Consider the following 26,129-nt stretch of genomic DNA (forward strand, 5'->3'; position numbering starts at 1 on the left):
ATCTCACACTTCAAATATTCTTTTTCCGCCGTTTGTTATGTTATGACAACTACGCGTTTTAGTATTTTTGCCGTAAAATATAGGCTATTTCAAGACTGACAACAAAACTGTTCAAACCATTCAAAAACGGACGACGAATTACGTTTCCAACAAAAAAAGAAAATACAACACATTTCGCACTACATGTTAAACACGCAGAGAGCAGATAGTCTCGTAACGCATCGCGAGACTGTCTATTTCCGCTGCATTCTGGGAAAAATCTCGGCTACATTTGTTTATGTATGGAATTTTTATTCACCCCCAAAATGTCCATAGAGCCATTATTTATATAAACCTGACGTAGGCAAATTGCAATACGACCTGCCGTCACCGCCATGGACTCCAATGAAGGTAAAACAAACATCCGTATTCACTGAGCTAACGCTAGCTGATGCATTAGCACTCGATGCAGGCACCCATGAACCTGCGTTTTTTATAAAATACTTTTTTTTGCGCACGTCCGTCGTTGCACCGCAGTAAATGAGCGGGGCGTATATTTGTTGCTGTATTTATTTTTAAATACAGACCGCTGACGTTACGGTATGCGGTCAATAGATTGTTTCAAATGTATAGTTTTAAAAAATGTGATCTCTAAATATTTCGTGTACAACTCTCAACAAAAATAAAGGAAATGTGCACGTGTCTTCTTGAGCCACTTGTCGTTTTAAAAAGCTAGTTGACATGAGATTTACTTCGTTTAGTTTACAATGTGTTTGAACGTGTTTGAACATGACTTGTTCTGAAAAAGATCTGCTGTTGCGTCCCCACTTCCAGGTCTCAGTGGAGCCACACCCACTGAAGAAATGAACGGTGCAGGGAACCTGATGGACTTCTTGGACGAACCTTTCCCTGACGTGGGGACCTATGAAGACTTTCACACCATTGACTGGCTGCGAGAGAAATCCAGGGATACAGATCGACACCGAAAGGTAATGCTGTGACACTCAGGCCTGAGTATTCTGCAGAAGTCACAGTAGATATATGCGTGTTGTAATTTGGGTTCCGATGATGATTGTGATGCAGATCACCAGTAAGAGTAAGGAGTCACTTTGGGAGCTGATAAAAAGTCTGTTGGATGCCTGGTCAGGATGGGTTGTGATGCTGCTCATCGGTCTGCTCTCAGGTATGTGCCTTGACACTTCCACAACAGTGTTTTGTCCCTGCTTCTTACCACCCATCCTTCCATGTCACCAAGTTGCTGACTAAAAGGGCTTGCGTCACTTTTTCAGGGACACTGGCAGGTGTCATTGACCTGGCTGTGGACTGGATGACTGACCTGAAGGAGGGGGTGTGCCTTTCAGCGTTCTGGTACAGTCACGAACAATGCTGCTGGACGTCCAATGAGACCACGTTTGATGACCGGGACAAATGCCCACAATGGCAAAAATGGGCAGAGCTGATGACAGGTCACACTGAGGTCAGGATTGGCTTAGAAAAATGTACGCAAAAAATATGTTATGATCTCATTGAACTTCTCTCTGGCTGTCAGGGTGCAGGCGCATACCTACTGAACTATTTCCTGTACGTCCTTTGGGCTCTGCTGTTTTCCTTTCTGGCTGTGTCACTGGTTCGAGTCTTTGCTCCGTACGCATGTGGATCAGGGATCCCTGAGGTGAGTCAATTTGTTTTGAAAGTCGAATTGGCGCTAACACATAGATCATTCCCAGATCAAGACCATCTTGAGCGGCTTTATCATCCGAGGCTACCTGGGCAAGTGGACGCTTCTAATCAAGACCGTCACACTGGTTTTGGCTGTGTCATCTGGCCTCAGTCTCGGAAAGGAGGGGCCACTGGTCCACGTAGCATGTTGCTGTGGCAACCTTTTCTGCAGTCTCTTCTCCAAGTACAGCAAGAACGAGGGGAAGCGCAGAGAGGTCGGTATAAAAAACTTAAAATCTGTTTGATTCACCAGTCCACTCATGTCTTCTAGGTCATCAAAGACTCTTCAGGCCACTTTTAAATCAATTAGTCTTGATTTATTATTTATTATTTAGAAATAATATTTATTATAATTTCATGTCGTTATTTAGGTCTTGTCAGCTGCAGCAGCTGCTGGAGTTTCAGTTGCCTTTGGAGCACCCATTGGAGGAGTTCTGTTCAGTTTGGAGGAGGTTGGAGCAGCATCTTTCTCTTTAAATAAAAATGCAAATAAATGTTTTAAACAAAAACATTAACTTTGCCTTTGTTGAAATACATCGCTCAAAAGTTCTCACTTTGATCATGAACTTCATTTTTCTCCATGGGCAGGTCAGCTACTACTTTCCTCTGAAGACTCTGTGGCGTTCCTTCTTTGCAGCACTTGTTGCTGCCTTCACACTTCGCTCCATCAACCCATTTGGAAACAGCCGCCTAGTTCTTTTCTACGTGGAGTACCACACTCCCTGGTACATGGCAGAGCTGGTGCCTTTCATCCTGCTTGGTGTGTTTGGTGGCCTCTGGGGGACACTGTTCATCCGCGCTAACATTGCCTGGTGTCGCCGCCGGAAGACCACACAGCTGGGGAAGTACCCAGTCCTTGAGGTCATTGCAGTGACTGGGATTACTGCAGTTCTGGCATTCCCCAACCCATACACCAGACGCAGTACCAGTGAGCTGATCTCCGAATTGTTCAATGACTGTGGTGCACTTGAATCTTCTCAATTATGTGACTACATCAACAACCCCAACATGAGCCGGCCCGTTGATGACATCCCGGATCGGCCTGCTGGTCCAGGTGTCTACAATGCTCTGTGGCAGCTGGCTCTTGCGCTCATCTTCAAAATCGTTATCACAATCTTCACGTTCGGCATGAAGGTTTGTTAAAAGTGAAATGTTACTTTTCATCAATCATCCAGCCAGCTTCTTCATGGGTTAAGAAGGTTTTATGTCTTTCAGATACCCTCAGGTCTCTTTATACCAAGCATGGCGGTGGGTGCCATCGCAGGTCGGATCGTGGGCATTGCCGTTGAGCAGATGGCATATCACCACCATGACTGGATCATCTTCAAGAACTGGTGCCGACCTGGTGCAGATTGTGTCACACCTGGACTTTATGCCATGGTGGGAGCGGCTGCATGTCTTGGTGAGCAATTATGGATCCAAGAGCTCGGCTTTTTAGGTTCAGTGCCACAGTCAGTCCCTCAGAAGTGACACATAGATGAGGAGCTGCTATCGCAGTGTCCTGCAGTCACACTGTTTTTTTTCCCTCCCAACTCAGGTGGTGTGACCAGAATGACGGTATCTTTAGTGGTCATCATGTTTGAGCTGACGGGTGGTCTGGAGTATATTGTTCCTTTGATGGCTGCTGCTGTCACCAGTAAGTGGGTGGCAGACGCGTTTGGAAAGGAGGGCATTTATGAGTCGCACATCCAACTGAATGGGTATCCCTACTTGGATGTCCGGGACGAGTTCACACATCGTACACTTGCTGCTGACGTGATGCGGCCACGGCGCAGTGACCCGCCACTAGCCTTGCTGACGCAGGACGCCACCACACTGGAGGATGTGGAGACACTGATCAAAGACACAGACTACAATGGATTCCCTGTTGTCGTGTCGCGAGAGTCTGAGAGATTGATTGGCTTTGTTCAGCGTCGTGACCTGACGCTGGCTGTCAGTAAGTAATCGACACCAGCTACCATTCTTTCTGTCTCCTCTCTGTTTTATTGAATCAAAGTTAATCTCACCAAACTTTGTCACAGAGAACGCCCGTCGTCAGCAGGAGGGCGTGGTCAGCAGCTCGGTAGTTTACTTTACAGAGGATGCACCACAGCTGCCACCCACTGACCCACAGCCCCTGAAGCTGCGCCGCATCCTCAACCTGAGCCCCTTCACCGTCACTGACCACACACCCATGGAGACTGTTGTGGATATTTTCCGTAAATTGGGCTTACGCCAGTGTCTAGTGACACGCAGCGGGTGAGAGATGATTTGCATTGACATGAAATTGAAGGTTAAAATCTAACCCACATTTCTGTTCCTGTCAGACGTCTACTGGGCATTATCACAAAGAAGGACGTGCTTCGTCACATGGCCCAGATGATGAACCAGGACCCTGAATCCATCATGTTTAACTAGTCCAGATCACCACACTCAGACTCCAGCCTCTCATGCTGAACCAACGTCCTGATAATGCAGCTGGTCCAGTGTCAAGCCCCGCCTACTGCAGTCACTGATCTCGCCTGTAATGGTGTCAAGACGTTCTCTGTGCCACACTACTAACAACAAACTGTGTCTATCTTAACTGGAACCCTCATTTCTATCACCTGCCTCTTCCAACACAATGATTTTACTAATTTAGTTTGCTGCTATGTTATCCAAGTGAATGAAAGTGGCCGTGCTGACTTTCATCACACTCAGTAGAATAACAGCTCATGATGTGAAGGACAGGACATGAACCGTCAACATTTAGAAAGAGAAACAATCAGTGGCAATGGCTTCTAGTGAAGGACTGAATTTAACACTACATTTGACTAATTTATGAAGTTTATTTATTATCATGTAAATAAACGTGTTTATTATTGTGGAATATTTTGAATGTATTTAAATGGTTCTGTGTCAGGTATCCCTTTTGTGGGTTTGTTTTGTTTTTTTCCTTACACTGAGACTGGCATTTTTCCTTTTAAAAATCATTCAATGTGAATAAATAAATATACATTTAATTGTGAATTTTCTATCTACACACTTTTGTGTTAAATGTCACAAACAAGACAGTGTTGATATTTTTTTTTTTTGTGAAATTAAACCACAGGAAATTAGTGCTCTTTCATGTGAAAGTAAGATAACTAGCAGCAGTCCTATCAGCAGGGTCATTCTGCCTAAAGAAAAAGCTGTCAAGTATTCATCTGGCTCAGCCGAAAAGCTTCTCCAAGTTGTCAAGGTGTCTTGTCCTTTCCTCCAGCTCCCTCCAATCCAGCATAATAATCCAGAGCTCGGCGGACTGGTTCCAGGATGTGTTGCTGTATCACAAGTACATGATGTACAGGTAAATGCAGGTTTCCTGAAGAATGCTCCAAATTTTAGACGAGTGAAGGAAGAATGTTACCTCCAGACAGGGGAACAAGTTGGTGAGCTCACTGAAAAGCGGTATAAGAACAAATCTGATGAAGTTAGTTTGAGATGAGGGTTTGGAGACTGTATCTCGGTCCATGAAAGGAGTCACAGGGAGGCCTCTGCTTTTCTCTGAGTCGCTCTGGCAAGGACAACATGCTCTTTATACTTGGTGAAACAATGTGCTGGAATGTTATGGGCAGAGGTGTAAAGTCCTGATGACAACTGGCTCTGACCTGGTTGAAGAACTCCTGTAGCAGACAGTCAAGCCAGGGCTCTGCCACTGCCATGGGCCGCGCCTCGTTCGAAATGTCACTGACTTTCACCATGATCTTCATCAGCTGCAACAGAAAACAGATTTCAACTCAGACCAACAAAAAAAATAAATAAATAAATTGTGGGCTGCGGGAGGAAAGTGCAGTGCCTGAAAGAGACTCATGCAGGACCTAACCCGAGCAGACCGAGTGAAAATAATATGCAAAAATGTTTCACATTTCTAACATAAAAGAAAAGTTGCAATTGCCTTTTGAGGTGGACATTGACCCTTCTGTTTAAATTATGACAGATGATGTATGTGTCGCCAAAACCTCCGACCCCATTCGGAATAAGTAGAGGAAAATGAGTGAATGAGCAAGGTGTCATTACCACTTCCTTGTGGTCCTTGTTGTTGAAGTCGAACACTGGCAGGATGACTTTGAACTTGTTGAGAATTTCATTATGTCGTGCCATGTCTGTGGCCAGGATACACCTGAAATATTCACAATATTAGAGAGGCAACGTGGTTATGTTTGTTCAGGTTAAAGTGAAAAAGTGTCTTAGCTTCAGCAGTACTTGATCATTCCGCCTCTGAAGTGTTTGTACTGATTGTTGCTGAGATTCTTTAAGATGTTGCACTCCGGCTGAGGAAAAACCCACATAAAAGATTTATGAATATCATACACTTAAGAAAAATGGTGTCGCATGAGTTTTGCTTGGGACTACTTTTGTGTTCTCTGGTGGACAATTAAACCAGTGGTCCTGTGATGATCTGGAAACTTAAGACAACTAGTTTGTTTTCTTTGCTGGTCCTACTTCACCTTGGAGAGGATTCCAAAGGCAACAGCACAGTGATGGTTTTCCAGTGGTGAGATGTCGTTGTATCGGAGAGCAAGGTCAGTCTGAGCATTGATCTGTTCAGCATTCAAACAGTGTTAGAAAAGCCACAACAGCATGGACTAGAAGTCGGTGTCGAACCTGGTAGACGTTGTTGTAGCCTGGATGATCGAGGTCGTGGCACAGGGCAGCAGTCACCATGATCAACAAGTCCATGGGCCCTAACTTGTTTCTGAGATCAGTCAACCAGATGAGTCCGTACATCTACAACACACACATGCATCACTAATGGGCAGTGGAGCGCCATGTGACAGGTCACGTGAGCCGCACCATCTGTGTGACACAGAAGCAATGCTGGAAGTTGTGGAAGGGGATGCTGTTGTAGTGACAGAACACCTCAAACAGGAAGTTCTGCAGAACACTCAGCTCGATGTGGAAGGCTGTCAGGAAGTCCAGGTCAGTGAACATCACCTGCAGAAGCACCAGCATCTCGGACTCCTCCCACTGCCTGTCGGGTCCATACACAGGAAATACTGAGTGTGTGAGTGTGTGCATTTTGTGTGTACGTCTTCTCACCAGTTATCGAAAACTGGGGTCTTCAAATGATCTCTTACTTCTTCAGTCACCTGCAGGGAGCTGTCCCACAATGGAAATATTACAATAACACCGTTCCAGCAGGGTTTAAGGACAACAGGTGTTACCTCATGTGAATGAACTTTTTGTAGACCAAGCTGCGTTCCTCATGTTCACTCAAACGAGATGTTTTTTGTTGGAGCCTCTGCTGATCCACTTCATCGCGAAACAAACCCAGCCAACTCAGATGTTCCACACTCTTAACAATAAGACATATGTCACCCATCTACCAATGATTCTGGATGCAGAGTCCTCCCAAAGTGACACCGGGAGAAACCTCATACAATCTAATGAAAAATGGTGCCGAGATTTAAACAAAACATGATGCTTTGGGAACTTTAACAACCTCCAGTTTTCTCTTGAACTTCTCCACCTGTGCCTGGATCTCACACATCACCCCAGGAGTCTTCTCAGCATCCTCCATGAGTTTGTTCTCCAGGTGCTGAAGTCTGATCACAGAAGCATTGATATAATAGGAACGTGTCCAACGACACTGTGGCCATCACTCACCGTAGCTCCATGTCATCCAATTCTGCCGGTATGGAAACAGCTGTAGCCAGAGACAAGTGAAAGCAACCTTTAGGTGACAATGCTGATGAATGACTCAGTGATAATGTAAGTGTGAGTTGTGAGAGAATTCTCACAGGTCAGGTCCGTGGCCACCACCTCCAATCTGTAATATGACTCTGGAGTGTTGTTGTCTAGTAGTGGAGAGATTTTCACAATGCTGCCATTTGGTTTGAACATTTTCAAGATGTGATGAGGCTCTGCTTCTGCTGCTGCTCTGAAGAGGTCTGACTCATAACAATGATCATTAATCCACCACTCAATCATAAAAACATCAGACAGATTGATAACAACTTCATAATGTGAACACGAAGGATGGCACACACACACACAGAACACTTGCTCATGTGCAGATGACATCGCTTCAGCTGAACAACCTGTCAGCAGCACCCGGCGCTCGAGCCAAGGCACCTGTGGTGACATGGCTAAAATCGTTCATCCTAGTCGTTTAAACTATTGTCACAAAGTCACGTTAACAACAAGTCTGACCTTTGACTTCCGCAGCTGAGCAGTCGTCGCTGAACTCTGCTCTCTCCAGGTGACCATGAACCATGAAATGGATCACTTTCTTCTTCATCGGCAAGTCGTTTCAGGACCACAGACACAACTGCAAGGTGATGGACAGATCAGAGGGAAAGGGAAGAGGGAGGCCTGCAGGTGACACTCTGACCACTCCTCTCTGACTCGCATATGACTCGCATATCCTTCTAAAATGGAGTATTCTTTTAGACTGAGCTACCACATTGTAGAAAGCATGCAGTTATTTCTTATGAACAGTATTTTGAAATTTGATTTTCATTTGATCAACTTATCTATATTGTAAGATACAATATATGGTGTAAACAACTGCATTGCACTCCATTTCTTAACAGCAAACTTTCACAGCAATGTTTCCCTGGTAATGCAAGTGATTGAGGATTACTCACTTAAAATGACAGAAAAAACAGAAACTTAAGAAAACTTAAACATCTTAAGAAAACAAAATAAATAATGTAAATAATGCAAACAAGACTCGTCAAATTATACATAACATTTGAACCTAAACATGATGCATTGATTTGTAAAAATCTTGTTCTCCTCATGATATTCCCAAAGACACTGCAAGCCTTCTGTAAGACAAATTCTCAAAAGCCCTGTGGGGTATGTTCCCCATCATGTGTGAATGTGGGGGTCTTACACCAGAAATTGTACTTTTTTCTTCATTGATTACTATTTCAATTCAAGGTATAACATCTTGATAACGTCTTCAGTCTCCAAGAAATGTAAAAATATTTTGTAATAAAGATATTCACCACAAAAAAATAAAAAAATCTTGCAGCATAAAAATGAAACAATATTTAATCAAATAACATTGCTAACCACTAACTGTCATAATTGGACATTTTCTTGTTTTTGTCCATGTTTTATAATATTTTAGAAACCACATGTAAATTACATTTAAGACTCGGGCCCTCTCAAGCCCATACCACTATAGATATTTACTGGACCACCCCAGGCCTACACTACTGCTGGGTCTCCACTGGCATTTATCCCTGCTGTTTACAGATGCTGTTACCTGTTGGCTTCAATTACTCCTGAATACTACTACTACTACTACTACTACTACTACTACTACTACTACTACTACTAATAATAATAATAATAATAATAATAATAATGCTCTGTCCAAATCGAGAGCCTGAATGAGAGAACTGAATGATGCATGGGTTGATAAATGGGAATGAACGCAGCAGGAATAGAGAAGTGGGTCAGAATGTTTGACATCCAACTTCCATAAATATTAATTCTTTTACATTGAGAGACAGTCAAAACTAGATTAGATGAGATGGCCTCTATTAGTCCCGCGGTGGGGAAACTAGAGATGTGTCATTGGTGTGGAGCTGCTTCTGCTGTCTGTGAGATGCGACTGTCAATGTAGACACATACAGGTACAGGCTTAAAACGACAGACAGAGATCAAGGACAAGAGCATGGACAAATTATATAATTCTAATAATAATAATTTTAAGGGGGATTATTGGAGAAACAAAGCAATTGAATAGGTCGTATGCACTCATTCAATACACAGTTAGCGTTGTCCTATTTTCCTGCAGTGTTGTTGCACGGCCTCACAACAGCCAGCAGACGTCGTAGTTCCTCCGTGTCTGCACAGGCCTCAGTAGCACCAGCATGAGCCGCAGTTCTGCCTCTCCCTTCGCCGCATCCTCTACGGCGGCTGTAGGAGGACATTCTTTAATTTCACCACAGCTCCTCTTCGTTAACGATATTTATAACTTTTAAACTTAAATCAACGTGAATTCGATTGTCGATGTGAACTGTCGATGTTGGAGAAGTCGGTTAGAACGTAGCGGCGCCTGGAAATGGACGTTGTAACAGGAATGGAAATGATGCGGTTTGCTGTCTAAAGCGGCAACGCCACTTTTGACTCTTTCCAGAAGCAACTCGGCGGGTGAATGGACGACTAGATTTAGGGAACAAACGACCGAGTCGATCGAAAACAGAACGGTAACAAAAAGCTCGACTCTAACGAAGGGCTATTCCTTATCGATTGAACACATGTGGCCTAGCGCAAGATTTTTGAGGTTAGCGATGTCAAGTCCAGCGGGGAAGCTAACTGCTCTAGTTAGCGGGTCATGCACAATGTAGCGGCGATGCTAAAAACAATGGCTGGAAGTTGCACACACATATGGGAAACACACCCTTTATTGTATCCACGTATCTTCAGAGTCTAATTTAGTGTGGAGTTATTTCACCTAATTCTTTTTATTGTTGCAGAAAATGATGAAATCGCCCTCCTGTGTGGGCTAATGAGCTAGTTAGCCATAGTAGCGGCTTCCCTGGAAAAAGAAATACGCCTGCTGTGGACCGAACCGGACTCTAAAACTCCACTGACCTATACACCTACAGCCATGGAAGAGGAGGTGGCGGTCGTGGGTGTGGAATATTTGCTGGAGCAGGTGATGCAGAAGGACATGGGGAAGAGGCTCCAGGTGGGTCAGGAGATCACGGAGCTCATTCTGGACCAGGAGCGTACCCCGGATCTGGAAAAGGACCAGACCATGTTGGATCGGACAGTGGACGCCGTGGCCAGCTCCTGGGTCAACTCAAATAACTTTAAAGTACGTTTTTGATCACATTTTTATAATCAAACCGTGACTTCAATCTATCAGTCTTTCATGTGTAGACGTCCTGTAGTAGTAGAGCATTGTGAAGGAAACACAACTTGTTTACCGATGAATTACTTATTTTCGCTCTGTTGAATTGCTCTTGTCAGGAATTTAAAATAATCTTGTCATGTGAACATAAAGATAATGATCATGACTACTCGGACCTGGAGCTATTTATTTGAGCCAGTTGCCTAGATACATTTTGTTGGCCAATAATACGTTTGGTTTTCTAATGCATAGCAGTTAATGTTCCTTCCACTATTGTGGCAACATTTTTGAGTATTTTTTTCATGTCATTGTACTCCAATACTCTGTTCAATTCCATGTGCCAGGTGGTGTTATTTGGGATGGACATCCTTTCAGCTCTGATCACACGACTTCAGGAAAGATTCAGGACTCAGGTGGGCACAGGTGAGTGAAATACAGGACTGGTGAATAAGTTTTGGTGTTGACTGACTCATCTACACTTGATTTTGTGTTTGCGCTTTTGAAATCATTGTCAATGATTGTTTGTTTTAGTGCTTCCTAGTTTGATTGATCGTCTTGGAGATGCCAAGGACCAAGTGAGAGACCAAGACCAGTCTCTGCTGCTAAAGTTGATGGACCAGGCTGCCAACCCACAGGTACACATCATTGTATATATTGTACGCCTCCCTATTAGAGTCCAATGTGTCAGCTTGAGATATAATTTCTGTTTTGATTCTGTTTGATCAGTACGTGTGGGAAAGGTTGATGGGAGGTTTTAAACACAAGAACTACAGGACCAGAGAAGGACTCTGCCTCTGTCTCATCTCAACACTCAATGTGTAAGTTATCATTATTATTCCACAAACATTTTGAGTCGAAATAAAAACAGTAATTATTACATTGTTATTATTGTAACTATTGTTATTGGTTTGTTAAGATGTGTTTTTATTTGGATCAGGTTTGGATCTCAGAGTTTAACACTCAGTAAGATGGTCCCTCAAATCTGTAACCTGCTTGGAGATCCGAACAGTCAGGTGGGTTTTCTCTCATCTTCTGAAATATACCCTTTTTTGACCGTCATTTTCAATGTAACACACTCATTTAAAATCTTGCCATCTACTAACCAGCAAAATAAGCAATGTTAATTTTTAAACCTCTTTCATATTCATCTTATTGTTGAATTTGGTTTCTCCTGCACATTTCTCTCATATAAATTTCTACAAAAATGAAACAATAATATGCTGCCGCTCTTTATGGTGTTATTTTCCATGTCCAGGTTCGTGATGGAGCCATGAATTGTCTAGTAGAGATCTACCGTCATGTGGGAGAGAGAGTTCGGATCGACTTGGGCAAGAAGGGACTGCCGCAGTCTTGGTGTGTTTAAGCATGCATATAGTCAAAGTCGTTCTCTCATTGTTTATTCTGCATATTAAGCTGTCTTTACTTATTAATAATAGGAGCTGGGAATCATTGTTAAAACAATTTGTTCTCATGTCTTTGCAGGTTAAATGCCCTATTCAGCCGCTTTGATGAAGTCCAGAGGTCTGGAAACATGGTGCCATCACCAGTTTCAGGTAAGACTAAGACTTATGATTACTCTTATAGGAGTTGTGTGATACCTACAATGTTGCTTTAGAGGACACAAAACCTGATAATGAGTGAATGTCAGTTTTACAGTCAGTAGGGGATTTGTAGCTTTTTGCTCTTAAAAAGTTACAATGTTATGTTGCTGAACAAATAGTATAACAGCAAGATGAGTTCATCTGAGGAGTGGTGATTTTTTTTCCTTAGTGTTTTGGAATTCAAAATAACATCCAGTTAGATGGGCTCATACTCTCTCAGAGGCTCAGTCCTTAAGCAGCTGGTTTGTGAATTAAAAGTTCTGCATTGCTGACTATAGACCAAAATATGTGAAGCTGGCTCGAGAGTTGTTAGTTGACTTAGAGAGCACAGACAAGGTGTCCTTGAACTAAATACCCTATGACCAAGGCAGTAGCATATTCCTGCCACTTGGCTTTTCTCCCTAAAGATTCTACTTGCATTTCACATGGATGAAATAAGAAAATTCTCCTTTTGTTCAAAAAGCAGTAACTTTTTAGTGGAGTTGCTTTCTTTGACGGGGTTAATACCTGCTATTGCTAGGCTGGACAATATACTCAGGCACCTCTATTGTACTATTTTGAAGGTTGGCTTATTCATGACTTCTGAAATCAATTGTGAGCAGCCTGTCTTGTGGTTTGTCATCACATGAGCTGCCTCCAACCTGTGCTGCATTCCTTGTTTAAAACAAATCGGATCTATGTCTGCCTTTTGGCCTGTTTATGCATTACGTTCTAAATGTGCAGTCTTTCAAATGGTTTCCTGTTTTTGTAACAGCCTTGTCTTCGTTGTAACATTCTCACAAACCTCTTAAACCTCTATAATCGCTAGTTTGCTCATGTTGCTATTTCAATTTAGCTCTTCCCTCAGCTGCTGCTACAGGTCTGAAATCTGCTGAAGTCTTCACATCCTTTTAGTTCTCATAGCTTAGTTTGTTTTTTTGCATGAGATTTCAACTAATCTGAGCTCCCATAGCCTCATCATTATGTGAATTAGCAAAGGCAAGATCATCTGTCAGATTCCATCAGACGTCCTCTGTCCACGGAGTCTCTGAAAAGCTGCCAGGAGTGTCAACATGAGCCTTAGGCAGAGATTCTCGATGGTGTCAGGAAGTCAGGGGCACGGAGAAGTGGATAATCTTGTTAAGTCAATGGAGTCTTGGAATGATTGTCTTTTAGCAAAGTAGTAGTCGGGATAGAATAAGGGAAATTTTATCTGTTAAAAAAAAAAAAGTCAATGACTTGAGTCGACTCAGAGGGGGCGCTCTCTTTTGAGCATAGAACCGATTGCAGATGAATATTTAATGTGCAGCTGTTCAGATTATGTGATGGAGCTGCGGTTTCCTCTCAGTCCTCCTTCCTCTTGTAATCCTGAGTCATGCTGACATCACTGTCACACAAAGCTCCGCCTCCCACCCCTCCCTTTGCTCTCCTCTGTCTTCGCTCCTGCTCTGTCTTCATGCTTCCTCACATCGTGTGAATTGGAGGCGAAAGTGCAGACGGAGGAGGATTATATTGCCGCTCCTCCTCCTTCTGTGCAATTGCAGTGGGAGGATGTGAGGAGGCCGTAGGAACAGCTGCTGGCATGCTGCACAGACTGGATTGCAGGAGGATCTGCTCATGTAAGGTGCTCCATGTCTGCATGAAGTGAGGAGGGCAGAGAGGAGGCCATAGACGGGAGAGCAAGCGTGTGGCAGTAGCGAGGCAAGGCGCAGAGGAAAGGAAAAACTGCAACCTGATAACGCATGCTGTGTGTGACTTTGTGTGTGGGTGTGCACACGCTGTGGGGGTTCATCAAAATTGTTCACTGCCAGGACGTGTTTTTTATCAGCTGGAGCCAAATTCAACAGATAATCCTACAAAGAAACTTGGAGATGTTGCTCAGCTAAACAAAGCTCGCTGAATCATAAGCAACTAGCACAGTGGTTTTTGTTTATTGACTCTGTTTTAGGCTGTAGGTAGAAATGCCGTTACGTATTTAATAAACGTTTATAATTATTTATTTAATTAAATACCAAATTATGTCTAAAAAATAGTAACTTAAACTGTTCTGAACCATCATCACCTCTCACTGTTGTCATGCATCTCTCCTGACAGATAAGAATTTGGATGACGATGACTCTGTGGATGGCGGGCGCTCTTCGTCCTCCTCCAGAACCGGATCGTCTTGTGGGAGGAAAAACGTGAGCATGGGGTCATTCAGACGCCCTGCCCCTCCCTCAGGAGCGTCTGGCAACAAGGGAGCTGGTCAGTCATGTTTTGTTATGTTTTTTGTTTTTTCACACACTGAACATACTAAACGATAACCACTTTGTAACACAGCTTTCAGTATTCCGATTTTTGGAACAATGTGATGTTGTCTGATAACCTAATGAATTAAGTAGTAATAGTACATCTGGCTACTTCTGGCTGAACTTTTTCCACATTGGTATTTTGTAGGCAGGGACGGTCTGGCTGCTGGTGCTGTGGATGAGGAAGACTTCATCCAGGCGTTCGAGGATGTTCCAACAGTCCAGGTACCTTATCCTTTAACATAAATGTCTTTCAACGTGATTCAACCGATCCAACATGGTGACAAAATGATTTATCCATATTGACATCAGGGGAATAACACCATTGCTGCAGATGCGTGGTTCTGTGCTTATCTTTTGCATCTACTGTTGCACTGCTGAAGTGCATTTTTTGTATAAGGTTGTATTCTGATATGAGATTGTGTGTTTTGTCACTTCAAACCAGTCAAGCCTGTGTTTTCTAGCAACAGTAAGACTTAGCTCAGTTAGACCCCAATGCATGATGGGTGTGGTAGTTTTTCAGCAGTTTCCAATCTAAGGAAGTTTCTGACTAACAGCGGCAGTCATGCCACATTTAAAGATACAAGATACTCAAATTGAATTTCCATTTCCATATTAACTCATTACCATTCACGCTCAATTCTTTTTTGGATGGTTCAAAAGGAATTTAAATTTACAGATGATATCTTTACCATTATCATCATACTCATTGATGGCAGTGTAAGGAAGTACCAACAGTATATATATACATATATATATATATATATATGTATGTATGTGTATATATATATATATATATATATATATATATATATATATATATATATATATATATATATCTCAATGAACGAAGTGTGCCGTGACAGTGTTATTCAAGGAAGATTGAAAACCATGAGTGTTTTTCAACCTTTTTTAAGCCACACCACACTTCATTGAAAAAATCCTGAGGCTCATAGCCACCAATGGTACCTCGGCCAAAGTGCAATTGTGCTTAGTCGAAAGTCCTGTTGAAAATCTATTTTAAGTTGTGAAAAATTGTAGCTCACACTCAGCCATTTTGACATCATATTTGCAGATACAAATTGTACAAAATATGTTTGTTTGCAAATGTTTCCAGATTTTGTTTTAATGAGGAATGTCCTGACTTATATTTAACATTCTTTGCCTCAGCTTTCTTTATAACCATCTCCGGACTAATTGGGTGAAACTGGATCATTTCCCACTTCACAGTACACCAGTTGAAAAAGGCTGTACTATGAAATACCCCTTTATTTCTTGTCAAAAGTTCAATACAACTGTTAAGTATTTTGTTCTGTAAGACAGAGCTGCTCTTCAAAATATGCTACATTTGATAGTGGTTCATCATCACACAAAAAATGAGTTGAATGTCAGCTGTCGTCTTGGTGAACTACAACAAAAAAAGATAAGTCAAAAGTTGCACTTTGCACCTTGTTATTTGCTGAACTATGTCACTCTGTAAACACACCACTACTAAGGTGTTGAAGTAGTGTCACTCAAAAACTGATTCTATATATCGTCCACAGATTTATTCAAACAGAGAGGTGGAGGAAACAATGACAAAGATCAGAGATGTTTTGTCGGATGACAAGAAAGACTGGGAGCTGAGAGTGGCGGCGGTGAGATGATGTGACAGTCTGCATCATGACACAACATGAGTACAGAAATGTTGATATACATGTGTTTTTCCAGCTTAAGAAGGTTCGCTCTTTGCTTCTGGCTGGCGCAGCAGATTATGAAGGGTTTCTGCCTCAGCTGCGGCTGATGGAGCCTCTGTTCAAACAGTCTGCAAAAGACCTGCGTTCACAGGTTGTTCGGGAGGCTTGTATCACATTAGGGTGAGTTTAAACTCCAAGACCCGTATATATCTAAGGATGATGACACCTCATTGATAATGTATGATTGATCCTCAGACACCTGTCTTCAGTATTGGGGAGCCGATTTGACCATGCAGCAGAATCGGTTCTGCCAGCCCTTGTAAACCTTGTCCCCAACAGTGCAAAGGTCATGGCCACATCAGGCATTGCCGCTATCCGTCTCCTCCTAAGGGTATGCTCATCCGTCGTCTCACTTCTCCATACTTTTGTCTAATGATGAGAAGCTGCTTTCGAACATCTTAGAATCCTAGAAAACTGAATACCGGAATACGCGGAACTTCTGAAATGCGACTTTGGTGACATTATATTAATTGCCCGAAGTAAAACGGATCTATAATGGGTTCAAAAGCATGAACATTTTTTTAAACACCACAGCTGTTTGTAGATACCTAATGTTTTTTTGGTGTTTCAGCACACACATTACCCTCGTCTAATCCCCATCATCACCAGCAACTGTTCCTCCAAGTCCGTGGCAGTCAGGAGGTGAGAAGTCACTTCTTTTATGATAATTTTCAACTTGTTTACAGTTTTGTGTTAACCTTAATTCTTTGTTTCGCTAGACGTTGTTATGAGTTTTTGGACCTGGCCCTGCAGGAGTGGCACACAAGCTCCCTGGAGAGGTGAGGTCATGTGACCTGATGAAACGTCATTTGACACCCGCACAGTCTCATTCTGCAGTTTCCATGGAGACATGGGTGGGGAATTGGTTTCTCTGTCTCCTGAGGTTCTTTGTGCTGCAGTCAGAGGTAGAAACATGATCCAAACCTTGAACCGCTGTGATCTAGTTGCCATTTGTCTTTTTTTCCATGTCAATTTGAAAGGGGAAAAACATAGTAAATAACAAGTAAATAAAATTGGAATAAGGAGACATTCTTTAATTCACATGTTTGTGACAAATCATCTAAAATGTTTTAAAGTTTAATAGTTAATAGTGTGAAAGAGTGAAGGTGTTGCTATTTATTTTCACTTTTCTTCTGTTTGCTTTAGTTTGTCCATCCTGTGTTTTTCTCTCCCATCTTAATTTTAATCTTAATCTTGTTTCAGACACTCTGCCTTGCTCACAGAGACTATCAAGAAAGGAATCTATGATGCAGATGGAGACGCTCGGGCCGTGGCCAGAAGGTGAGAACGAGTCTAGTGCCTTCTTACTTTAGTTGACTCATGTGTGGGGATCAAAAGGACACCCTCTGAACTATAAAGAACTATAAAATCAGTCAGGGAACATTCATTAGAGTGTGATAATATTCTTCATATGTTGTATTGACATTACTAATAAAAATATATACTATATTGCTGCCACCAACCTATACTGAAGGAATTTAAAAAATGACCTAAAGTACTCACGATCCACATTTTAAAGTTATATTCAGTTCTAAATTATCCCCTGCGGTTATTTGCTGTGAGTGTTGACTAGTTTGACTCAACATGTTTTTACACCTATAGTGAAATAAATCTGGGGACAAAATATACGTTTGTCCAGTGAAATGTGTTTTTGTCACAACAGACTCAAAATTGATTCAATAAGATGGATTGTTGATGGATTTGTAGTTATTGACTATATGGCGTTCTACCTATGTAGAATTATTGAATGATGTTTCTGTCCATTGTCATGACAGTATGCAATTGTTAAAAGTCAAGAGTACATGAGGTTCAGGTTAAGAATCTCACAATTTGTTCAGATGTTACTGGAGCTTCCACGCTCACTTCACCCGGGAGGCGGAGAGCCTGTTTCAGAGTCTAGAGGCATCCTACCAGAGGGCGCTGCAGGCCCATCTAAGGAGTGGAGACAGTGCAATGTCACTGCCAGTGTCTGGCCGCTCATCTTCATCTTCCCAAGAGAGTCTGAAGTAAGCCACAGAACTATTGCACGGCCCATTGCTATTCTGTTGAAACTTGAAATTTTAAGCCTGACATCTTTTTGCCTTCTCAGTCGACCCCTGAGTGTGAAGAGCACCGCTGGTCGAGGCAAGTGTCCAAAGCCTCTCTGTAATGTTCTTTGTCTGTCCTGAGACCCCCCCCCCCCCCTTGACATTACCCACTGGTCTGTCCCTGCAGTGAAAGCTCCTCAACCCTCCAGAACCCCCATCACCTCTTCCAGTTCCCTCCAAAGATCTCGCAGTGATGTCGATGTTAATGCTGCAGCCTCAGCTGCAAGTCATACACGCATGACACCGGTGTCCTCCACTGCTTCATCCTCCACATTTAGCACCCTTCCTCCTGGATCCTACGCCTCACTCGGTGAGACACCTTATTCTTGGTACAAATGCCATGGGCGGATATTACATCCTCCTCTCCTTCTACCCCTTTCCTCTGACCCTTGTTTGTCTTTCCTGTCTCACTGCCGACAGACGACTCATGGTCTGTGAATGGTGATGGTAAGCGGCGATAAATGACTCCTTTATCGGTGTGCGGTTTCACAACTGGGGCTAAATCATTACCTGTGATTTTATTTCACTCAGAGAGGCACTGTTGATCATTTTATTATAGTTTTCATCCCAATCTTTTTTGCACAAGACCTTCATTTTTGAACAACTTGAGACATCGATTTAAGCAATCTTTTATGTCTGATCAGCCTTTTTGTCTTATTTCACCAGTCTTAGGCAGTTTTATTTACCAGCTATATTAAATTCTTTCTCTTTTTGATTGACAGGTCGAGTTCGTACTCGCAGGACAAGTGCAGGAAACGGGGCGACGGTGACAGACAGTCGTGGTCGCAGCAGAGGGAAGGTGGTCTCACAGTCTCAACGTGAGCCACTTTCTTTCATTTAGGCAACCAATGCTCTAACACGTGCAAACCCTGACCTTTATATCGTGTTTTTCTTGCAGCTGGCAGCAGGTCTGGCTCTCCAGGAAGACTCCTAAGCACCACTTACAGAAGAATCCCACGGCCAACTGTAGGCCCCACCCACTCCAGCAGTAGTGTGAGTCGGCCTCGAGGTCACCGTAGTCAAGGATGCAGTCGTGAGACAAGCCCGTCCAGAGCCGGTGCAGGTGAACAGAATTTAATATAGCAGTCCTTATTATGGCCTGAGCTATTTGCCAAAGTGTGTATCAAATGCACAGCACGCTCTTATGTAAACCTGCCTTGAAGTTTGCAGAGTTGTCAATCATCTAAGTAAATCTTGCCTGGAGAAACTGAGTCATAAAGCGGGATTTCGTCTTCAAATTTGATATATACTTCCTTGTGTCTGCGTCTTCTTCGGCCACTGCTTCACTAACTTCTGCTGAGAGTCAACTTTCCTTCACACTATCACTTGTCTGTCTTTGTCTCTTTGCTTCAAACCCCCTGTATATGCTCACACCTTCCTGTATGTTGGGCCTCGCTCTCCAGCCCGCAGCAGAATCCCTCGCCCCAGCATGAGTCAAGGCTGTAGCCGCGAAACCAGTCGCGAGAGCAGCCGAGACCCCAGCCCCTCTCCCCTTGGTAAGTATGGTACAGAAACCAACTGCCACCATCCTTATTGGGACCAATCAGAACTGCATCAACATTTGGCAACGTAATGCTTACTTCAAAATCCTTCAGAGGCCAGATAATGGAAGTGTGGAGACATTCTCTACACTTTAAATTTATTTGCTTTTTGTGTTTTTCTGTGGTAATTTCCCTTGTAGCGTTTGGATGACTTTCTCCTCATGCGTCACCTTGTATTTCCACTTCCTTTAAATTTCTTTTTTTCATTCTGTTTGCTCTTTTCTCCTGTTTTGTCTATTTTCAGCTTTTTGTTTCAAATGTTTGTGTTCATGCTCTGTGAAAGAAAGAGGAATATTCTGTGTGTATTGTGCCATGATCCCAATGGAATTACATGTGATGACATTGTTGACCTTGCAGCAAAATTTGTAAATTTGTGGCAAAATATTATTAACATTCATGTGGAGTTAAGTCAGAAAGAAAAGAGGTAAACGTATGTTTTTGCATTTCCAGATCGTTTATCTGAACACTCTCGGCTCTCAGCCTCCGTGAACGCCATGAAGATCCTCAACACCAGCACAGAGGTGGAGGCAGCTGTAGCTGATGCTTTGGTAAGGACACATGGCGTCCAAAATGAATTATGAGCAAGTGACGAAGAGTTGTGTGTAAATCTATCAATTCCTGTCTTCTGTTCTGGACTTAAACACATCAGCTGTTAGGAGACTCCAGAAGTAAGGTAGGCTGATTGTCTTCACCAGCCGCCTGCATGACCGGGCGGATCCTTGCATGGCATTTGTAGAAACCTGCATGACTGTAGAGCAGGAAGACTCAACTGAAGCTTGACTTGACTGAGACCAGCCTAACTGGGCTTACAAAACAGTTGCTGTTGCTACACTGCAGAATGCCTATTCTCAATATTGCTCGATGAAATAAATATTCAAATCATTGTCTTTTTCATTACAGCGACGGCCGGTCCGTCGGAGGTTTGAATCCCCGGGTATGAACTCGGATGACGACGCCAACAGTGACGCATCCAGTGCCTGTTCAGAGCGCTCCTACAGCTCCAGGAACGGCGGTGCTGCTCCACTCTACCTTCGACAGACGGAGGACGTGGCCGAGGTGCTCAATCACTGCGCTAGCTCCAACTGGTCTGAGAGGAAGGAGGGTCTCCTTGGTCTGCAGAACTTGCTCAAGAGCCACCGCACACTCAGGTGATGCAGATAAATAACACTGTAGAACAAACTGAATGCCTCTCTAAACAAGAGCATGCTAGATGGTCATGAAATAATATGGGGATATATCAGCTAAAGATGAAGCTAGAATGGCATAGATCTCCTACATGACTGAATTTAAAAAAATCTGTTTTTTACTTCAGTTACTTTGAACTTCACTGGAAATTCTGCTTTTGCTTTCAGTCGTGTGGAGCTGAAGAGGTTGTGTGAGATCTTCACCAGGATGTTTGCAGATCCCCATAGCAAGGTGAGACTGCCTCAGACAAGGACAAAAACCTCATTCATGACCCATTAACACCTGACATGAGCTCAAATAAGTAATTGAAATCATTAGTCACACCAATGAGGACGAAGACTGAACGTTGATCTAAGATTAGCAACGGTGTTGTATGTTCTCATGTGTGTGTTTTTTGTTGCATGCTTCGTCGGTCTCGTCTGTCGTGGATTATGAACAGAGAGTGAGTATTTTGTCTCCTGATGAATCGCTCTGGTCTCTGCAAACAGGAATGTTCTCACCAGGTTCTGGTTTCATCCTCAGGTGTTCAGCATGTTCTTGGAGACTCTGGTGGACTTCATTGTGCTGCATCGAGACGACCTGCAGGACTGGCTCTTCGTATTGCTCACACAGCTGCTGAAGAAGATGGGTGCTGATCTGCTTGGGTCTGTTCAGGCCAAGGTCCAAAGAGCACTGGATGTAACCAGGTTAGCGCAGCGTCTTTAGTACCAAAGTGTCCTTAATTGTCTTCACTTTATAATACTTTGATAATCTGGTTACCTGTGGGGTGTAATGTTTCCACCAGACACAAAAGCTCACAGTTCTCCATTATATAACTAAAGTTTGGAATGTTTGTGCTGAAGTTGAAGTGGTCATATGACGGTTTTTATGGCCTAATGTGATAACCAGGAGTTCAATTACAGTCTAAATTCACAACACTTTGGAAAGTTTGACACAAGACAAACCATATGTATGTGTAATAGTAATATCAGTGTCAAAGCATGACTTCAGTCATGGTCAATGGTTCTCACAGTCACCGCTTAACAGTTGGTGTGTCTGAAAGCAGGCGAAATACATTGTTTGACTTGTGCCATGTTTTTAATACAAACTCTTCCACGGCAGGGAGTCCTTTCCGTGCGATCATCAGTTCAACATCCTGATGCGCTTCATTGTGGATCAGACTCAGACGCCAAACCTAAAGGTGAAGGTGGCGCTGCTGCGCTATGTGGAGGCGTTAACTCGTCAAATGGATCCCACCCACTTTGTCAACACCAGTGAGACGCGCCTCGCTGTGTCACGCATCATCACCTGGACGGCTGAGCCCAAGAGTTCCGATGTGCGCAAGGTAGGATGTGGTGTCAGGAAGTCCCTCCCATAATCCCCGACCCTTTTCATTTCTTCTTTTATGTTTGTTTTTTTATTTCTCTCGTCCCTCTGTTTGTTTCTTTTTATGTCTTCATTTCTTTTCTTCACCTGTCACCGACACATACCCAACCCAGACCCTCCATAACTGGGGAGGGCCAGAGGTCTCAAGCCGACCCGTCAGAAGCACTGCCCCCCTTCCGGGGGATAGCAGCTTGGAAGAGCAGTGCAAGCAGGTAGTGGAATCACATGACGGCATGAATCTGATTTAATTCATAGACTCATGTACTGAAAAACTGACACGACTAAATGAGCGGACTCTTGTTTAGCTTTGGGAACAGTCCAGTGGCTGCTGCAAGCACATTGAAGACCACCATAGCCCCCTTTGCCAGTTGTTCAAGAAAGCTTTGTTTTTTTGTTATTTTTTAAGATGTTTTAAGAATCATTTTTAAATATGAGATTCATAAGACTTGTTTACAGGGTTACTAATGTGGTTAAATGTGTTTTAACAATTTGGTATCAGTTAGCATGTCGTGCACTGCCCCTGGTGATGGCCCCAGGATCATAAACTAGCTGAGTCCACCCATTTAGTTCCCGGGTACATGACAATGAGTAACCTCTCTAACTGGTGGACTGGGAGCCCAGTTGCCGTGTGTTTCTGCTGGTCAGAAGGTGATGAGTAGTACTACATGGTGAATCAGGTCGACAGAAAAAGATAAACAGAAGCTAGTATTAAAAAAAGCTGATATAATTACGCACCAAAACATGTGAACTTAGCATGAAGATCATGTTAGACTGCTGAAACTAACAAATAATCCCACTGCATGTGACCTGCTGCTGAAGGGAGCAACTTTAATTCACATTGTTTATATATAGTCTTCTCTTTTATTTTGGTGTTCATAAAAACGAGTGGCAACAATTTCACAGTGAGTGTTTACACTAAAAATAAATTCATTAATATTGAGTTCTGAATACTATCGTGCTTCATTTCACAACTTCTCCTTTTTTCAGTAACTTCAGTTGTCCCTGTTCTGTCTGACACTCTCCGTCTCCCCATGCCTCTCTTCTCGTCTGGCATCTCACCATCCTGTCAATGTTCTTCACTCTTTCTTGACAGATGGCGCAGGATGTGCTGCTGGTGCCAAGTGGAATTTTTTTTTTGTGGATATTAGTTCTGATGTGCTTCATTTTGTTGGCAGGCGGCTCAAGTGGTTCTGATCTCTCTGTTTGAGCTGAACACTCCTGAGTTCACGATGCTTCTCGGAGCGCTTCCTAAAACCTTCCAGGATGGCACCACCAAACTGCTGCACAGCCACCTGAGAAATGTGGGCGCTGCAAGCAACATTTCTACGGTACCTCACGCGAGCAAGCAAGAAAACTTGTCTCGTCAAAACACTACAGAAGTTGTGATCTTTATTCTGTTCTCATATCCAGGCTTCTCCAAGCAACTCTGGGCGATCTCTGCCCCGCCAGTCAAGCAGTCGCAGCAGCCCGCTCACCTCACCAACCTCCTGCTCTCATGCCTCATTGTCACCCAGGTGGGGACGATCTTCTTTTTCCTTTCTTCTCCCAATATCAATGGAGACACTAGTAATCTCGCGTTTGTATTTCCCTCCAGCGCTCTAGAGGATGACAGCGAGAACCTGAACTCTGAGGAACTGTACAGCTCACTCCGTGGTGTCACAGAGGCCATCCAGAACTTCAGCTTCCGCAGCCAAGAGGACTTAATGGAGCCCCTCAGGCGGGAGGGCAGGAGGGAGATGGTGAGAACAGATGTCGCTGTGGCCAACACCAGGAAGAGTCTCACTTGCTCCATCTGATCTCTGACATATTTACAGTTAGGGGGCGGAGCTTCGACCGATTCCGATACTCGTTTATGTGGTGACGTGGTGGAGGGCGGTCGCATGGCTCTGGATAACAAAACCTCATTACTGAACACGCCATCCCCACCGTCCTTTGCTGGCCCACGGTTCCGGGACTATAACCCCTACAACTACAGTGATGGCATCAGCATGATGGACAAGGGGGGACTGAAGGAGGGCTTGCTGGATGAAAGTGGTGAGCCTCTGCGTGGTTGGGTGTTCTGTCTGGCTGCCTGCCAGATATTTAAAGTTGCTGTCTCCATCATAAGGTCGCCACCCAGAATCTGTGGAGAACAAGATCATGAATCCAAAAGGTTACCAAGGTAACAGCCATTGAATTTACTCTTCTCATCAAACCTTTCCGTAGGGCTTGGTGGTGGGTGCTAACGCTCTTCACGACTTTCACTTTCCAGGTGGAGGAGCAGCAGAGCAGCTGGAGCTGGTAGCAGAGCTGCTGAAGGAGCTGTCGTCAACACAGGTCGGTGAGCGGAACCCTGAGGACAGGCGTGCCACGCTGCTGGAGCTGCTGAAAGTGGCACGTGAGGACAGCGCCGCCGTGTGGGAGGAACACTTCAAAACCATGCTGCTGTTGCTGCTGGAGACCTTGGAGGACCGAGATGTGAGCCTGTGCCGTCCTGTTTGAAAAAGTGGCTCGCTCCAAATCTGACTGTGTTGTTCTCACAGCACACCATTCGAGCCCTTGCACTGCGCGTCCTCCGGGAGATTCTGCGGAACCAACCGGCTCGCTTCAAAAACTACGCTGAGCTCACCATCATGAAGACGCTGGAGGCCCACAAGGACTCGCACAAGGAGGTGATACATGCGTGACAGTGTCGACATATTTAAGGAGTTGTGCAACATCAATGATGTAACTTTCATTACTGAGTTACTGAGAAAGAAAGTCATCCGATGCTTAAACTCTCACTCAACACTCAACTTGTTTCCAAGGTTGTGCGAGCAGCAGAAGAGGCTGCGTCCACTCTGGCCGGCTCGGCCCACCCTGAGCAGTGCATCAAGGTCCTGTGTCCCATCGTCCAGACGGCAGACTTCCCCATCAACCTCGCCGCCATCAAGATGCAGACCCGAGCAATTGAGCGTGTTACCAAGGAACCGCTGCACCAGCTTCTGCCGGATGTCATCCCAGGATTACTTCAGGTACTTCAGCGCCCATTGCCTGCCAGTGCTACATCATTTTTTTGGCAATATGCTAATGAGCGCCGACCACGCCTACCCAGGGATACGACAACACAGAGAGCAGTGTGAGAAAGGCAAGTGTCTTCTGTCTGGTTGCCATCTACTCAGTCATCGGAGAGGAGCTGAAGCCCTACCTGGCTCAGCTGACAGGAAGCCAGGTACTGATATTTATCCTGAAAAAAACAAACACTTCAAACGTGTGTATTTTATCAGTGATATGGGCTGAATTTTTCTTTTTGTCGTTGCCTCAGATGAAGCTGCTAAACCTGTACATCAAGCGAGCCCAAACTTCAGCCAGCAACAGCAGCAGCTCCTCTGACATTTCATCCTACTGAGACACTCACCAACACCTGCACACACTTGTGTTAGTCCACATTAGAATTACGAGCCTTAAAGATTCCTAAAAATCTTTTCAGCCTGAAGACAAATTTGACTGAAATATTGTGGAGGATTTATCAGTATTTCACACATCATCTCCCCCCCCTTCTTCTCCTCCTCCACTCAAACATAATCAATTTTCATGATCTGTATCTGGAATGTAAAGACTTGTGACTGAAGGACCCGAAGCGCTGGAAAGTTGTCTTCGTCTGTGTGAAGAATTTCCTTTGCATCTGCTGTTGAACGTGTGTAGTGAAGCCCTGCTCCCCTTTAACTGACGTAGAACACCTTTTTGTTTTGTTTTTTGGCTCCTGCAGTTTTTTGTGTTCTGTAAAAATAAAAGTCATTTTAGAACTCATCAGTGCTTATCCATGTTTTTAAATCAACAATAAAACGGAACGTCCTTGTACACTTGTGTGCTTGC

General features: G+C 43.7%; 3 protein-coding genes across 24 annotated transcripts; 2 read left to right on the forward strand and 1 right to left on the reverse strand.

Annotated features, from left to right (window-relative positions):
- Positions 1-235: 235 nt before the first annotated feature.
- Positions 236-4,684, forward strand: clcn4 (chloride channel, voltage-sensitive 4). Its single transcript, XM_053868112.1, has 12 exons — positions 236-390; positions 814-968; positions 1,063-1,162; positions 1,269-1,456; positions 1,529-1,651; positions 1,707-1,913; positions 2,070-2,150; positions 2,287-2,832; positions 2,914-3,100; positions 3,236-3,634; positions 3,720-3,936; positions 4,005-4,684. The coding sequence occupies exons 1-12, from the start codon at positions 375-377 to the stop codon at positions 4,093-4,095; spliced, it is 2,310 nt and encodes a 769-aa protein (XP_053724087.1). The 5' UTR covers positions 236-374; the 3' UTR covers positions 4,096-4,684.
- On the reverse strand, positions 3,742-10,451 carry LOC128760603 (high affinity cGMP-specific 3',5'-cyclic phosphodiesterase 9A-like). Of its 14 annotated transcripts, none has more exons than XM_053868169.1 (16): positions 10,252-10,451; positions 9,423-9,573; positions 7,849-7,966; positions 7,437-7,770; positions 7,303-7,342; positions 7,139-7,241; positions 6,861-6,991; positions 6,736-6,795; positions 6,556-6,667; positions 6,301-6,423; positions 6,144-6,236; positions 5,899-5,966; positions 5,713-5,815; positions 5,304-5,408; positions 5,063-5,209; positions 3,742-4,976 (listed from the first exon to the last, which is right to left on the reverse strand). In XM_053868169.1, exons 3-16 carry the CDS (start codon positions 7,903-7,905, stop codon positions 4,893-4,895), a joined length of 1,560 nt encoding a protein of 519 aa, XP_053724144.1. In that variant the 5' UTR covers positions 7,906-7,966; positions 9,423-9,573; positions 10,252-10,451; the 3' UTR covers positions 3,742-4,892. The 14 variants fall into 14 exon arrangements, with proteins under 14 accessions (XP_053724144.1, XP_053724153.1, XP_053724107.1 ...); XM_053868178.1 differs by having other exon boundaries at positions 3,743-4,976; positions 6,631-6,667; XM_053868132.1 differs by having other exon boundaries at positions 3,745-4,976; positions 6,490-6,667; positions 9,471-9,573.
- LOC128760549 (CLIP-associating protein 1-A-like) lies at positions 9,526-26,129 on the forward strand. Of its 9 annotated transcripts, XM_053868034.1 has the most exons (40): positions 9,526-9,863; positions 10,134-10,477; positions 10,858-10,936; positions 11,045-11,148; positions 11,240-11,331; positions 11,451-11,526; positions 11,769-11,866; positions 11,996-12,066; positions 14,188-14,337; positions 14,530-14,606; positions 15,926-16,018; positions 16,092-16,237; positions 16,313-16,448; positions 16,689-16,759; positions 16,837-16,896; positions 17,321-17,398; positions 17,956-18,123; positions 18,207-18,241; positions 18,332-18,514; positions 18,625-18,651; positions 18,927-19,022; positions 19,103-19,267; positions 19,608-19,700; positions 20,196-20,293; positions 20,395-20,418; positions 20,646-20,893; positions 21,098-21,161; positions 21,453-21,616; positions 22,032-22,254; positions 22,409-22,507; positions 23,471-23,623; positions 23,706-23,809; positions 23,890-24,034; positions 24,110-24,329; positions 24,403-24,456; positions 24,547-24,752; positions 24,818-24,946; positions 25,082-25,288; positions 25,369-25,485; positions 25,579-26,129. In XM_053868034.1, the coding sequence occupies exons 2-40, from the start codon at positions 10,268-10,270 to the stop codon at positions 25,660-25,662; spliced, it is 4,647 nt and encodes a 1,548-aa protein (XP_053724009.1). In that variant the 5' UTR covers positions 9,526-9,863; positions 10,134-10,267; the 3' UTR covers positions 25,663-26,129. The 9 variants fall into 9 exon arrangements, with proteins under 9 accessions (XP_053724009.1, XP_053724025.1, XP_053724017.1 ...); XM_053868050.1 differs by lacking the exon at positions 22,409-22,507; XM_053868042.1 differs by lacking the exon at positions 18,625-18,651.

Source organism: Synchiropus splendidus, chromosome 1, assembly GCF_027744825.2.
Source record: "Synchiropus splendidus isolate RoL2022-P1 chromosome 1, RoL_Sspl_1.0, whole genome shotgun sequence".
Taxonomy (NCBI): domain Eukaryota; kingdom Metazoa; phylum Chordata; class Actinopteri; order Syngnathiformes; family Callionymidae; genus Synchiropus; species Synchiropus splendidus.